This window comes from Montipora foliosa, chromosome 6, assembly GCF_036669935.1.
Source record: "Montipora foliosa isolate CH-2021 chromosome 6, ASM3666993v2, whole genome shotgun sequence".
NCBI lineage: Eukaryota > Metazoa > Cnidaria > Anthozoa > Scleractinia > Acroporidae > Montipora > Montipora foliosa.
Window position 1 is genome coordinate 27,353,432 of NC_090874.1, and position 12,500 is coordinate 27,365,931.

At 39.6% G+C, this 12,500-nt stretch overlaps 1 protein-coding gene across 1 annotated transcript in view; it reads right to left on the bottom strand.

Annotated features, from left to right (window-relative positions):
* The window catches only part of LOC138007059 (ATP-dependent RNA helicase DHX58-like), an 18,422-nt gene that overhangs the window by 5,673 nt on the left and 249 nt on the right, over window positions 1–12,500 (bottom strand). Inside the window, exons 1-9 of the mRNA XM_068853749.1 lie at window positions 12,056–12,500; window positions 11,780–11,848; window positions 11,293–11,426; window positions 10,420–10,675; window positions 7,865–7,927; window positions 7,369–7,654; window positions 3,655–4,073; window positions 933–1,309; window positions 200–449 (exon numbers count right to left, since the gene is read on the bottom strand). The exon at window positions 12,056–12,500 is cut by the window's right edge and continues 249 nt beyond it. Of these exons, the coding sequence (XP_068709850.1) occupies window positions 200–449; window positions 933–1,309; window positions 3,655–4,073; window positions 7,369–7,654; window positions 7,865–7,927; window positions 10,420–10,675; window positions 11,293–11,426; window positions 11,780–11,848; window positions 12,056–12,356 (2,155 nt within the window). The 5' untranslated portion in view covers window positions 12,357–12,500. The remainder of the gene's footprint in view (window positions 1–199; window positions 450–932; window positions 1,310–3,654; window positions 4,074–7,368; window positions 7,655–7,864; window positions 7,928–10,419; window positions 10,676–11,292; window positions 11,427–11,779; window positions 11,849–12,055) is intronic.

Below are 12,500 nucleotides of genomic sequence, written 5' to 3' on the forward strand. Positions count from 1 at the left end.
ATACTGGGTTCTTTGGAAGTGCGGCGTGTTTAGCTTTTGGGATACGCCTTTCAGATGATTAAACATCAGTATCGTCCAAATTTCATCCTTGCCTAAATGTGTTAAATGCCGAATAGTTTCAGGCACCAAGCTTCTGTTAAACAATTGTGATCACTTTAACCCAATGAATTAGAGGAAATGCTTTGTATTTTTAACTGACCTTCTCCTTTTCCTGTACCAACAAGTCGCTCTGCCTTTATGAAGGACAGATCAGGATTTTCATCGAGCCAAGCTTTCAGCGCTTTTGTGTTTTCTCTGGTTTTAGTAAATAATATTCCTTTAGCTGTTTTTTGGCCTCCCTCTTTCACGCATGCATGGTACTTTTTCCTCAGTGAGTTAGCAACGGCTTCTAGCTTGGGATTTTTTATTTCCCCATGTTTTTTCTGCTCTTCATTAAAATCGTTCTGGGCCTGTAAATTCCAGAAATGTAACTAAAGCATAAAATAGTTAAATACTGCATATCGCATTTTAGAGATATTATGCATTACAAACATGCATACATACATACATAAGAACAACAGCTGTTAAGAATCTTAACTGGCCGGAGACAAGTCAGCTTGCTACACGTATATACAAGTGCATCCGAGAAGGTGAAAAGGACCGTTTGGATCAAACTCAAGTAGAGGTCAGAACGGGTCTTGAACACGGGATCGCATTGTTTTCTTCCAACAGATAAAGTAAAACAGCCCAGTTTTCCTGCTTTCTTTTCAAGTTTTTTATTTTTATTTTTCGCGTTCGTTACTTAGAACTAAGGGACCTTTTTAAAGCGATTGAGGAAACAAGTTGTTCCAAACGCTGGTTCACTCGCCATTGTAAAATGTAGTTTTTCCCGCTAAAGTGTTCGATCTTGTAATTAAATTAATTGCGCTGATCTAAATATGAACGTGATGTACCTTGAAGTAAAGTTGTCGCAACGTGTGATCAATGTCGGTGAGCTTGTCTTCGCTCTGTTTTTTGAAGAAGGTATGAACGTAGTTTAAGGCGTCTTTGACTCGGCAGCTTTTTTTGATGGCCAACGCTGTGTGATAAACCAACAAATGTTGTACTAAGGTGAACTGATCTCTGTTCCTCACTGTCTGACGCTCCTTTGCCTTCAGCCATTGCTGGTACTGTTGACTGCTGCGGCAAATAGTTGGAGGGCTGCTTCGTCCAGGTCCTTGCTCTATCATACCCTCAATTTTGATCATGACTGCTTCAATGATGTCGTCAAAGTAATCTTTTTTTCCGTCCAGCACTTCCAGCCACTCGCGCTTACAATTTCCAGTTGTCTCTGTAAAAACGACAGAAAATGATAGCTATACATGGTATACATTTATCGCACCAATAATATGAATTTAAATATGAGTTGCCCAGGTCTCCGGTTACAAAGATAAGCATTCCTTCTTCAAGAAATTTTATAAAGAACATGCCAATCCTTAGATCAATGCATTTTATCCAAGAATGTCCCGAAGCCAGATTGCCAGTTAGACTTAACTAAGCCCCAGAGACCGTGAAACAGAATCCGTGATGCTGACATATTTAGTGATTGACACCAGCCACCTTTAATGGGCACAAAGTTTTGATGACTCTTTCTCTATTGCCGTTTTACTGAGTCCGCTCCCTCTCAAGTGGTAAAGTTTTGAAAAATACAGAACTCAAATTTCATAAGCAATTATGTTTAGGCGTTTCTCCGTTGAGCAGAATGGAACATATACTTGCAGTGCAGTCAAAATTATAGATCACTAAAATTAGCGACCAAGAGTGACTAGAGTTGTTCTCGTTGGTTAAAGATCACGCGCGCTTTCTCCCACAGGGAATTACTGCTTTGCTCATTACTTGCCAGGGGGGAGCTAAGAAACAAAAGACCTTCCAAGTTATTGTTTTCGCTGTTGTTTCTCATATGACCCTTTGAGCTCAAGAAACAAACTTTCGAATTTGTAATGACTATAGGTGATTTGCAACCAATCTCTAGAGACACAGATAACAATGCTGCAATGTACAATTGCTGGTGGATGAACAAAAGAAGCTAATGAGAAATCTTTTGTCTTCATCCACCAACATGGCGACGATGACGTAACGTAAAAACCATCTATTTCCAATGTCGCAAAATGCCGGTTTTATGATTTCCGAGATTCGTTTGTTTCTTCGAAACACAAAAAGGATCACGTCTTCTTAAGGGCAAACGGCCGACTGAAATTAGCTCTTTTCCAAAAAAAAAAATTCAAGAAAATGTCAAGCGTGGAGCACAAGTCGATACAATATTTAACGGAGAGACACAAGGGAGATTAAAATTGTTGGCCTGAACTTATGCGCAAACGCGTGTTTGTGGTGCTGTGTATGTCTCGAAAAAACAAGCGCAAGCAAAATGCCCGAGCGCGCGTGCAACAATGAATGTTTAACAATTGAGCATAATTAAGCTCGGTAGTTTGTTATGTAGTTCGCGAGAGAATGAATGTAACTTTCAGTGTGTTTCTGCTTCGGAGAACAGTAAATGCAAAAGTCTTGCATGATATTCAGAAATGACAGTTATGCCCCAACTCACAATGATCCTTCCCCTGGCTACTTTATACCATGAGCAGTCTCTCTCTAAATTCTCTAGAATCTTGCAATTCTACGATTTTACATTAAGATGCTTTAGAAGTCATTCTCTGATTCCACGATTTTACCTTAAGATGCTTTAGAAATCATTCTCCGATTCTACGAACTTACTTTAAGATGCCTTAGAAATCATCTTCCGATTCTACGATTTTACCTTAAGATGCTTTAGAAATTCAATGAGGTCTGAAAAGAGCTCCCGACCCTTTCTTAGTTTCTTCGTCATTGTTGTTCATAATACTGGATGTTGATCAGTCGTGAGGCTTGTCCCTTTTCTTTAAATAGGACTTGGGTTGGCATTATAATTCTCTATTTTCGAATTCCCCATAATACACTTTGTTTGCCCCCCAAATGTTGCATAAACTATTGTTTTCAAATGCTCTTGGGGCCACTACATATTCCCAAGAGCATTTGAAAATAATGGTTTATGCAAAATTTGGGGGGCAAACAAAGTATATTATGGGGAATTCGAAAATAGAGAATTATATTGTCTTGATTGACAGGCCATTGTTATGCAAGGGAGACAGTGAAGCAATGTCAAGAGCGCCATTTTTAAAATGGCCAGCAAATTCAAATTTTCATCCAGCTCTTCATTGAATTAGCTGTAGAATGAAATTCTAGCAGGATTAATCATGTATCCTTCATTATCCGCTAGGTCTTTTTATTTACCAGTTGCTCAGAAGGCATAAAAAGTGCCTGAATACTAATTTGTAGCCTTTCCCAAACGGGAAGATGTCTCACTTTGGGAAATTTCAAAGTAAAATGGACATATCGTAAAGTTGTTAAAATCAAAAACGGAATCCTTCATCTTCAAAAGCCAGTCAAGTCTTAACATGTTTTGTACCAGTAAAGGCCGGTAAAAAGCAAATGTCTTTGGCTTGTTTGGGCAGATTGGTGCATTTTTTTTGTAATTGAAGTCATTTAAAGGTCTACTAAGTTTGAATAACGCGCGTGCCATTTTTATGAATAATTAATATCAGGTCATTCTGCCCGATGAATGACGTGAAAACGTGGCTTTATTATGGTTTAATAATTACTGACCTTCTAGAAGCTTTATGTGTTTCTTTACAGTGGCAATTACGGAGCAGTCAAGGTTTGCGCATAATTGAAGGATGTGATCTTGGGCATCTTTCGAATTCCGAGCTTTTCCAACTCCAAGGGAAGCTGTGAGTCCAATGATCTGGGGAAGAATTACGTTTCCCGTGGCCTGGGACGGACTCGTCTGAGGTAGAAACTTTTTACCAAGGTAGGTAAGCATTATTTCGTTATATGGATGTTCTTTGTTGGTGTGATGACATTCATCAAATATTAGTAAAGAAAAGTCTGTTATCTTTACGCGTTTAGACTTCAGGGCATCCACCAAGATTTGCGCTGTTAAGACAATCACATCGTTCTCTTGACTGACTTCGTCCAATGTTTTGTCCTGGGCGTTTGCTCCTGATATATCTGTTACATCGTGGCTACAAAAAAATGGTGAGCATTATAATCTATACAGATTTGGTACATAATTCAATCAGTGCACTCGATTCGTTAGTTAGGAAGCCTTCAGCGCATATCTTTTTCTCACTAGAGGGAATTGGCCAGGCCAGCATCCAGCTGCTTTAAAGTTCCGTACAACTAATTATTGCCCCGCATGCATAGTATCCCCTGTATGTATGTAGAAGTTACCAATTTAAAGAAACCTAGGCGAGCACGGTGGTCCCTGTTAATTTTTTTGTAAGCTCGTAAGGCGATGCCGGGTAATTCTTGCAGCCTCGAGCACAATTGTCCAGGCACAAGATTTGCAATATTTAAGGTGAGTATCTTTCATCACAGTGATTTCTTTACTAGACTGAATTATCGGTACAGAACTTGATTTGTCAGACACAAATCAGCAACAGGGTCGACAGAGTTGATACAAACACCACACGGAAAAGTTAAACAAATGAGGATCACAATCAATAAGCTAACTCAAACCCAGTCAAAGAAACAAAAAAATTTTCCAAAGTAACAGATTCTTGCTTCATTTTGTTGCCTCAAGGATTAGAAGATAGTTAAGAGTAAAGGATTCATCAACGGTTACTATGTGTAGATATAATTCCTGCAGCCGCGAGCACGAGGGTACGCACAGAAACCAGCACGAAAAGTACGAATAACTCAAAACCAGAATCGTTTCCTTCAAAAAACAGAGGTCATCAATCATGAGTCAACCCGGCTTTTCAATATGGATTTCTTAAGCCCGCCGCACACGGTGAGGAAAGAGCTGAGCAAACTGCCTCGCGAGGCGGATTGCTCAGCCGTTTTCTCACCGTGTGCGGGGAACTTTTGGTAAGAAATTGGCCTCGCGAGGCCGTGAGGAAAAAATCAAACATGTTTGATATTTTTCGCCTCGCGAGGCAAATTCCTCATTGTGTGCGGCCATCGTGAGAATCGAGTTGAGCTTGGTCAATGAAGCATCCAATAAAAATACATGGCATTCTCACGTGACTTCAGTGACGTCGGAATTTCTTCCTCCGACACCATCCTGAACCGCTGGAGTCACGTGAGTATGCCGTGTATTTTTATTGGCTGCTTGATTAAACCAAGCTCAGCTCGATTCTTACGATGGCCGCACACATTGAGGAATTTGTCTCGCGAGGCCAAAAATATCAAACATGTTTGATTTCATCCTCACGGCCTCGCGAGGCGAATTTCTCACCACAATTTCCCCGCACACGTGAGGAAACGGCTGAGCAAACCGCCTCGCGAGGCAGTTTGCTCAGCTCTTTCCTCAAGTGTGCGGCGGGCTTTAGAGGCCTGCAATCGATGAGAGTGTCTAATCGGCTTGGGTGGGTGGGTCGTGGGTCGTGGGTCGTGGGTCGTGGGTCGCGGGTCCGAGATCCTCCATGTATACACGTCATGAATATATACTTTTATGCTGTTTCAAATGCCCTCTCGCAACAGCGTTTTTGTCCGTGATCTCTTTCTAGCGTAGATATTACGTTAAAAATTCTGATTTAAGAATGTCCAACTCACCGGTGTATCCTCCATGACGAAGGCTACTACTGCAAGGCTTTTGGCAAAGACGTGCATTTCAGCTATTTTTAACCAATCATACTTGAGCATTCCCACGCTACCAAACGAACAACCGCACGGTCGCTACGAGGCGGATGCATGACGGCTGATCCTTAGCTTTCATAAAATCAATAAATCATGACCAAACATGGAGACAATTATCCCATGAGATGTTTGCTAGGAAATGACTCAAAAGTTCGGTTGCAGCCATGACACAGCTTTTTCGTGTTTCGCAAAAGTTGATCAGTTGTTCTTTTCTTTTACTTGAAATGCCGACAAAAAGCAGTAGATCGTTATATCGAATTTGTTGGGTAACGTGAGTTCCGTTATTCAATTAGCGTGAGTTCCGGAACAAACAAGCGAGTTTAATACAGTTGTAATTTTTAAATTAATGCATTCATTCTGGGCAAACGCGCACGCCAATGTTAAGCATATACTTTCGAACACTTTCGTTAATGTTTACAGAAATTGTTTGCCGGATCAGAAGGAAAAATGTTTATAGTTAATGGGAGACAGCTTTCCTTTGTTCAACGTTTCATAAAAGGTTTTCGGGGAAAATAATTCGCGAGCGGGCAATTGCAAATTTGGACCGAGCACTGAGGGAGCTAATATATAGCTTTTTTTATCTTCAAACAAACCTAATCCACCACCCACGACCTACGACCCACCACCCACGGCCTACGACCCACCACCCACGATCCACGATCCACGAACCACGACCCACGACTCACGACCCACGACCCACCCACCCACGCCATTTACCCGTAGCCTCACCCGCAAGCGATCCCTAAAAGTCAACTGGTACTACGTATCAAATGATTATATTTTCAAAATAAATAAATAATTTTGCAGTTTCCTTTTTATATACTGAACAAAATATCGCGTTTCTGATTGGTCAATGACGAATGCATAAATAGGTTCTATAGTGCAAAAGAGGTTACAGTGTGCAATACAGAAGTTGCTACAAAAGCAAAGCGATGGAGTGATTTTGTTGAGTATACAATAAACAAAAAATCATATGAATTTCTCACTACGGCTCGTGCAATTTGGAGAACTTCCAAAATACCACTCGTGCCCATAAATCACGAAATGCACAAGCAAGTTCATACTATTTCCAATACTTATTCCACATGGAATTAAATGCAGCATCATTTAGTAGAACCATAAAAATAAAGCAGGTATTTTGTAATGAAAGTTACAACGTTCATTTCAGTTTCAGTTTCAGTTTTCAGTTTTCAGTTTTTATTTTGTAGTCATTACAGAATAGACATGATATTCAACCCGGGGTCAGATGTAATGAGAATTATTTTAAAGTTAGGCAACACGCAGCGGTGTGTGTCCTTTTACTCGTCCATGAAATACGGCCGCCGTGTTTCGTGGACAGTAAAAGTAAAAAAAAGTAAGATGAAGGCTTCGTGGAAAAATCAAAAACCAGGAAATCAATAATAATTGTGCCAGAGGCTTACTTCATCACCAACAGATTCTCATGTGAAGATAACAGTTTGATGTTAGATGAACAGTACCAGCGCCTCGCGTTCACACAACATGACACAAGTTCGATTCACTAACCCGCAATCCAATTACTGTACTCCCTTTAATATTAATGCAGCGATCATACAACGTCAAACGAAGTGAAGTGACTGACAAACTGACGACAACAGGACGTCGATTAGTATTTAGAAGTGAGTACAAAATGAAGATAAGGAAAATTAAGTCAAGCACCTATCTGATAAGTAGTAATCAAAGCGTTGTCTTTGCTGCAAAACCAAGTTTACTTTGTTGACAATAAACAACACTGGCTTTGGACGAGACGATACAGAAGCACCATTCCCATTGGCTTTGCCATTTCTTATCTTGGCCAGATGTGTTTTGGTTATTCCAATCGCCACATACGTCTTGCCACTGTTGGTTGGTGCACAAATAATCGTGTTCTTTCCATCTTTAGCAGGGAAGGCAAGCTCCAGTTGGTAAGAGCGGAGATTTAATTGTGCTTTGTTTTCAAGAAATACTGTAAGAGAAACGTCGTATGTAAGTTGCAATTATTTTTGTAACTTTTGTGTAGCGATTCTCGAATAATTGCCGCCATAACTTGAAGACTTTTAACATTAGTAGAAATTGTTCAAGGTTCGGTTGCCTTTTTGCAACTAAAGCAATGATAATGATGATGGTAGACTTTCTCGAGGCTTTATTGGTTGGGTATTTAGAATGAAAGATGCACCTGGTGGAATCCGACATTTCTTGATTCTTTGACTTTCTTCAGGTGAGTCAGTTTGGACTTTACCTAAAAGAACAAGGTCCCAAAAAGAACTTGATTACAAGAATGAATTTTACATGCCACGAAATAAAAAAAAAGAAAGGATATTGGCTTCTTAAAAGAAAGAGAGAGTTAAAAATTAAGCAAGCAAAATTGGACAATAACGCTGCCGGTGTTCGTTGAATCAACTGGCTTGATCTGATCGGCCTAATTACAAGTTGAAAAAGTAAATATTTTGAATATTTTTGAAGACTCCTTTGGCCAGCCGAAATACAGTACATTACGAAATAATCAAATCTATGTTGTATCGGCTCTTGTTCAAAATACTTAATTTCTAAAAATTAATGAGGCCAAATTTCATAAAGTAAATTAATACAACGCTAAGTACAGTCAGATAATCACATGATTTCGATTTGGAACAAATAAGCTCGAGTAATTTTTTTCAAAAAGGAACAAAATTGCACGAGCCCGTTGGGCAAGAGCAATTTGTTGCCTGAAAAAAAATTACAAGGGCTTATTTATTCCAAATTGCGCGAGAAAAAAAAAGTGATTACTTATTAAAAATGTACAAGAAAAAGTTCGAGATTGTTCATTAAAGGGGCTAGGTCACGCTATTTTAGGTAATTTTGTTTAATTTTGTTAAGTATGAGCTCCAGTCGTCAAATTGGCAGAGATATAGTCTTTCATTTTTGCAAAATCACGGCCACATAACAACTGAGAATGATTTTCCAGCTTTGTAAATGACATTTTGATATAGCCTGATATAAATTTGAAAAAATATGGACCGACGTTTTTCAAATTTACTCAAATTCAATCCATTTCAACCCCCTCCAGTTTTGTCCATCCATGTCCCTTCTTGGCTTCCCTGTGTTTTGTTAGAGTTCTTCTATAGTTTTGAACAGTTATTTGATACTTTAGTTAATTCTATGACCATTCGATCAGTGCTGAAATTGCCTAAAATTGCGTGACTTAGCCCCTTTACTCACTCCATCATGCAAAAATTGTGCCATAAATTGGGCCATCCGGGGTTCTCATTTGATTGGCTATCTCTGACTTTGTTTGCTCATTGATCAATCAGAATGCTTAATGTATTCATTTCTTTTTGCACTGAATTACCTCTTTTCTGCATGTTACCTGAAAACTGCATTTCCTTAAGCCAATCAGAATGAAGTTTGTTTTTCATGTATATTATTAGGAACGGTGGCCTCATGGTTAGAGTGCTCGACTCCGGATCGAGTGGTCCGGGTTTGGGTCCTGGGGCCTGTTTCTCGAAAGTCCCGAAACTCTAGGGGCCATTTTCGGGTGTCACAATTCCCTTTGTATCTCAAGAACGGAGAGGATTTAAGTCGTCAAACTTCACAGTCACTTTTCTTTTTGTTACCTTGAAAACATGTTAAAAGATCGGCTTTCCAAATCAGGCGGCTGGCACTTTCACAAATGGCTTTTCGGGCCCGAAAAGTTTTCGCGACTTTCGAGAAACGGGCCCCTGGTCGTTGACATTGTGTTGTGTTCTTGGGCAAGACACTTTACTCTCACGGTGCCTCTCTCCACCCAGGTGTATAAATGGGTACCGGCGAAATGCTGGGGGTAACCCTGCGATGGACTAGCATCCCATCCAGGGGGGAGTATAAGTAATACTCCTAGTCGCTTCATGCTAAGAAAACCGGAGATAAGCGCCGGCCTGATGGGTCTTCTGGCTCGTAAGCAGTGACTTTACCTTTACCTTTATTATTATGTCGGAAAACACACAATGGAGGAAATCATACAAAGAAAAACAAGGCACAGATGAAGCACTACTCTCACTATGGAAAATCAGTCTTAAACGAAAAAACATTAGTATTTGCTTCAACCTTTTTTTAGTCAAAATTTCTTTAAATTTCCTGGAAGAGGTTAGCTTCATATTTTTTCAAAGGAATTTGGATCCTGAAAAAAGTAATGATTTTGCATTGTTTTTATTTTCTTGAACCATATGTAGCCTGAAGTGTGAGGGGTAACTTCACTCACGTGATGAACAGGCAAGTTTTTTAAACGAAAACAAAAGAAAATTTTTGCATAAAGAGTTCGATTCCCGGATTGGGTCGGGACACCAACATGGCCGCCGTTTCTTTACTTGAGACATCAACATGGCGGCCGTGACGTCATGTGAAAACAGAGAATTGCATAAGTCAAAAGAGATAGATTAAAGATCAGTGAATGTCAGTATTAACAGCATAGAAAAACGAAGCTTAGATATTGGTAAATACCAACACTTCTCTTAATTTTCTTTTCAATACAAGGAATTTGAGGTTTTCAGTTTACATTTGAATGAATCAGAATTCCAGGATATTTCTCGCAAAAGTTTTGAAACAATTGCTTTTCCCGGCCATTTAATGTCAGTTTGTATGTAGAGCAATGCCGCTTAAATTCTAGGCACTATCATCTAACTATGCCACAGTTCTGGGCATTAGTGTTTTCAAACAAAATCTTGCAAGTTTTTCATCTTGATTTTACAAGAGGTCTCTAGTATTTATTATCCTTACCAGCTAAGATATCACATGCGTATTCATATTCCTCTTTCATGATGTTAATATTAATCATCACGTGGCATGTGGACGCTTCCTCGGAACCCAATCCTTCCAGTAAATTCTTCTTTAACATCGTCTTCAGCTTACCGGTTCCGTAATCCTCCCATATTTTATCAGCGGCTGTCTTCTGAGACACGCGTAGTTTACAAGCGGGTAACTCATCTTTTGTTTCTTTGTAAACCGCTGAAAAAGCTGCACCTTCAGGCAATTCCTATAATTAAAACTCGAACAAATTCTATGTAATCAAATGTTATAATAGGAAAGAGCCTATTTCTATTTTAGATATCTATCTACTCGAACTAAAGCGACCTTCCTCCGATGCCTTAAATCAACCACGTTTGTGGCATAAGGAATTTGGTTGTATTCACCTTCTGATTTATTCCCTTGACTGCGTCCTGGAATTATACAGTATGTTAAAAAAAAGATGATTTTACGTGTGCGTTTTCATAACGCAAGAGTTATCCTGGCAAAAATTTCTCTTTCGTAGTTCCTTTAAAAGGCAGCACTGAATTCATTAGAATTCGAAAGCCGGCAAAGAGAGAACCAGAGAGGCCTTCATTGTCAGACAATGGGATCGAAGGGCATCATGTTTTCTTATTGGGCGCTCTTCGTTTTTTATAAAGACGTGGTCCAACACAACCTTTTTCTGTTCGCATAAGATGTTTTATCGAAATGGAAAAGACAAAACAACTGTGCACAAAGGTCACCAATCCGGCGAAGGGAAGCAGTGATGAAGGAAGGCCTTTCAGTCAACCATTACTCAGTCTTTTTTCAAATTTTAGTAATACAAGGTTAAATAGTGCTAAATCAAAATATATCTCAACTGACCTGGTGCAATTTATTGCGTAGGTTTAAGGTACTCTCTGATCGGATATCTCCGAACTTTTTCCAGATTTCTTGCTCCAACTTCAGGCAGTATTTCTTTGACTCCTCGTTCAAGAAGCGGATTCGGACGCCAATTTCTGTACTCATATAACACAACATCATCATCGTCAATATCCCCATCGTTATCCTTACTGACTTACCGTTGGACTCACAAAGTAGAAAATCGCTCAAAGCAATTCTCGCAAGCTCGCAAATAACTAGAAAATTCATAGCTCGTTCGCGCTACTACACCGCGTATTCATATTGGATATGAAAGCACTATTTTTCGAAATACGTCATTAAATCACTTTCGTTTTCTTTTCAACGTAGCAGATATGCATCGTGTTGTGTTGTACCGGCTTCATTTTTAAATACAGGGAAATAGTTTCCCTCAGTTCAGAGACGGAAAAGGAATCTCTCAATAACGTTAAGGAGAGAGGGATGTACTTACCCGCGGCTGTGCCAAGAATCCCAAGGCGGAAGTTGTTTTCATCCTCAATTGCATCTGAGGTCGGGGGAACTAAAAAAAAATTCTCCCTTCATTTCTGTTGCATCGAATTGCATGTAACATGAACAACATTTCTTTGCCAGCAAAATCGACGAAAAAATGGTTTTATCTCCAGCTACGATTATAACATTATAGGTTTAGTTTCGTAACGCTTGAACTGTGAAATTAATAAAGCCTCATTACACCATGGTATGACGAGACTTTTCATTGTAAATTTACCTTTGAAGTGTGGGTCCAGAAGTAAAGCGGATTGTTGGTGTCCAACGTTTCTAAGCGCTCTCACAAAACCATCAAAAATCTTCTGGTTGTTCGCTCCGTTTCGTTTTTTCAGCTTTTCTAATAAAGTGCCCGTAGCTTGCATTTGGCCATTGTTTTGTTCATCACAGGTGATTGCCTCTTTATCGCACTGTGGTAAATTCAAGTAGGGAAGTAACTTCGTTGGTACTAACTCCTTTATTAGATGTTCAGCCCTGTCATCCAGAAGTTCAGTCCAAGTTGGTTCCATGGATGTTCCAGCCATTGCAGTTACTGGCTAGCAAATGACTCCAAATGATTTGCGCTCTTGTCAAATAAGTACTCGCCTCTGAGTATTTTTAGAGGCATTACTTATTTGCGAAAAAGGGGATTTTTCGTTTTCTTGACACTCTGCCAGTGAAAGTAATGG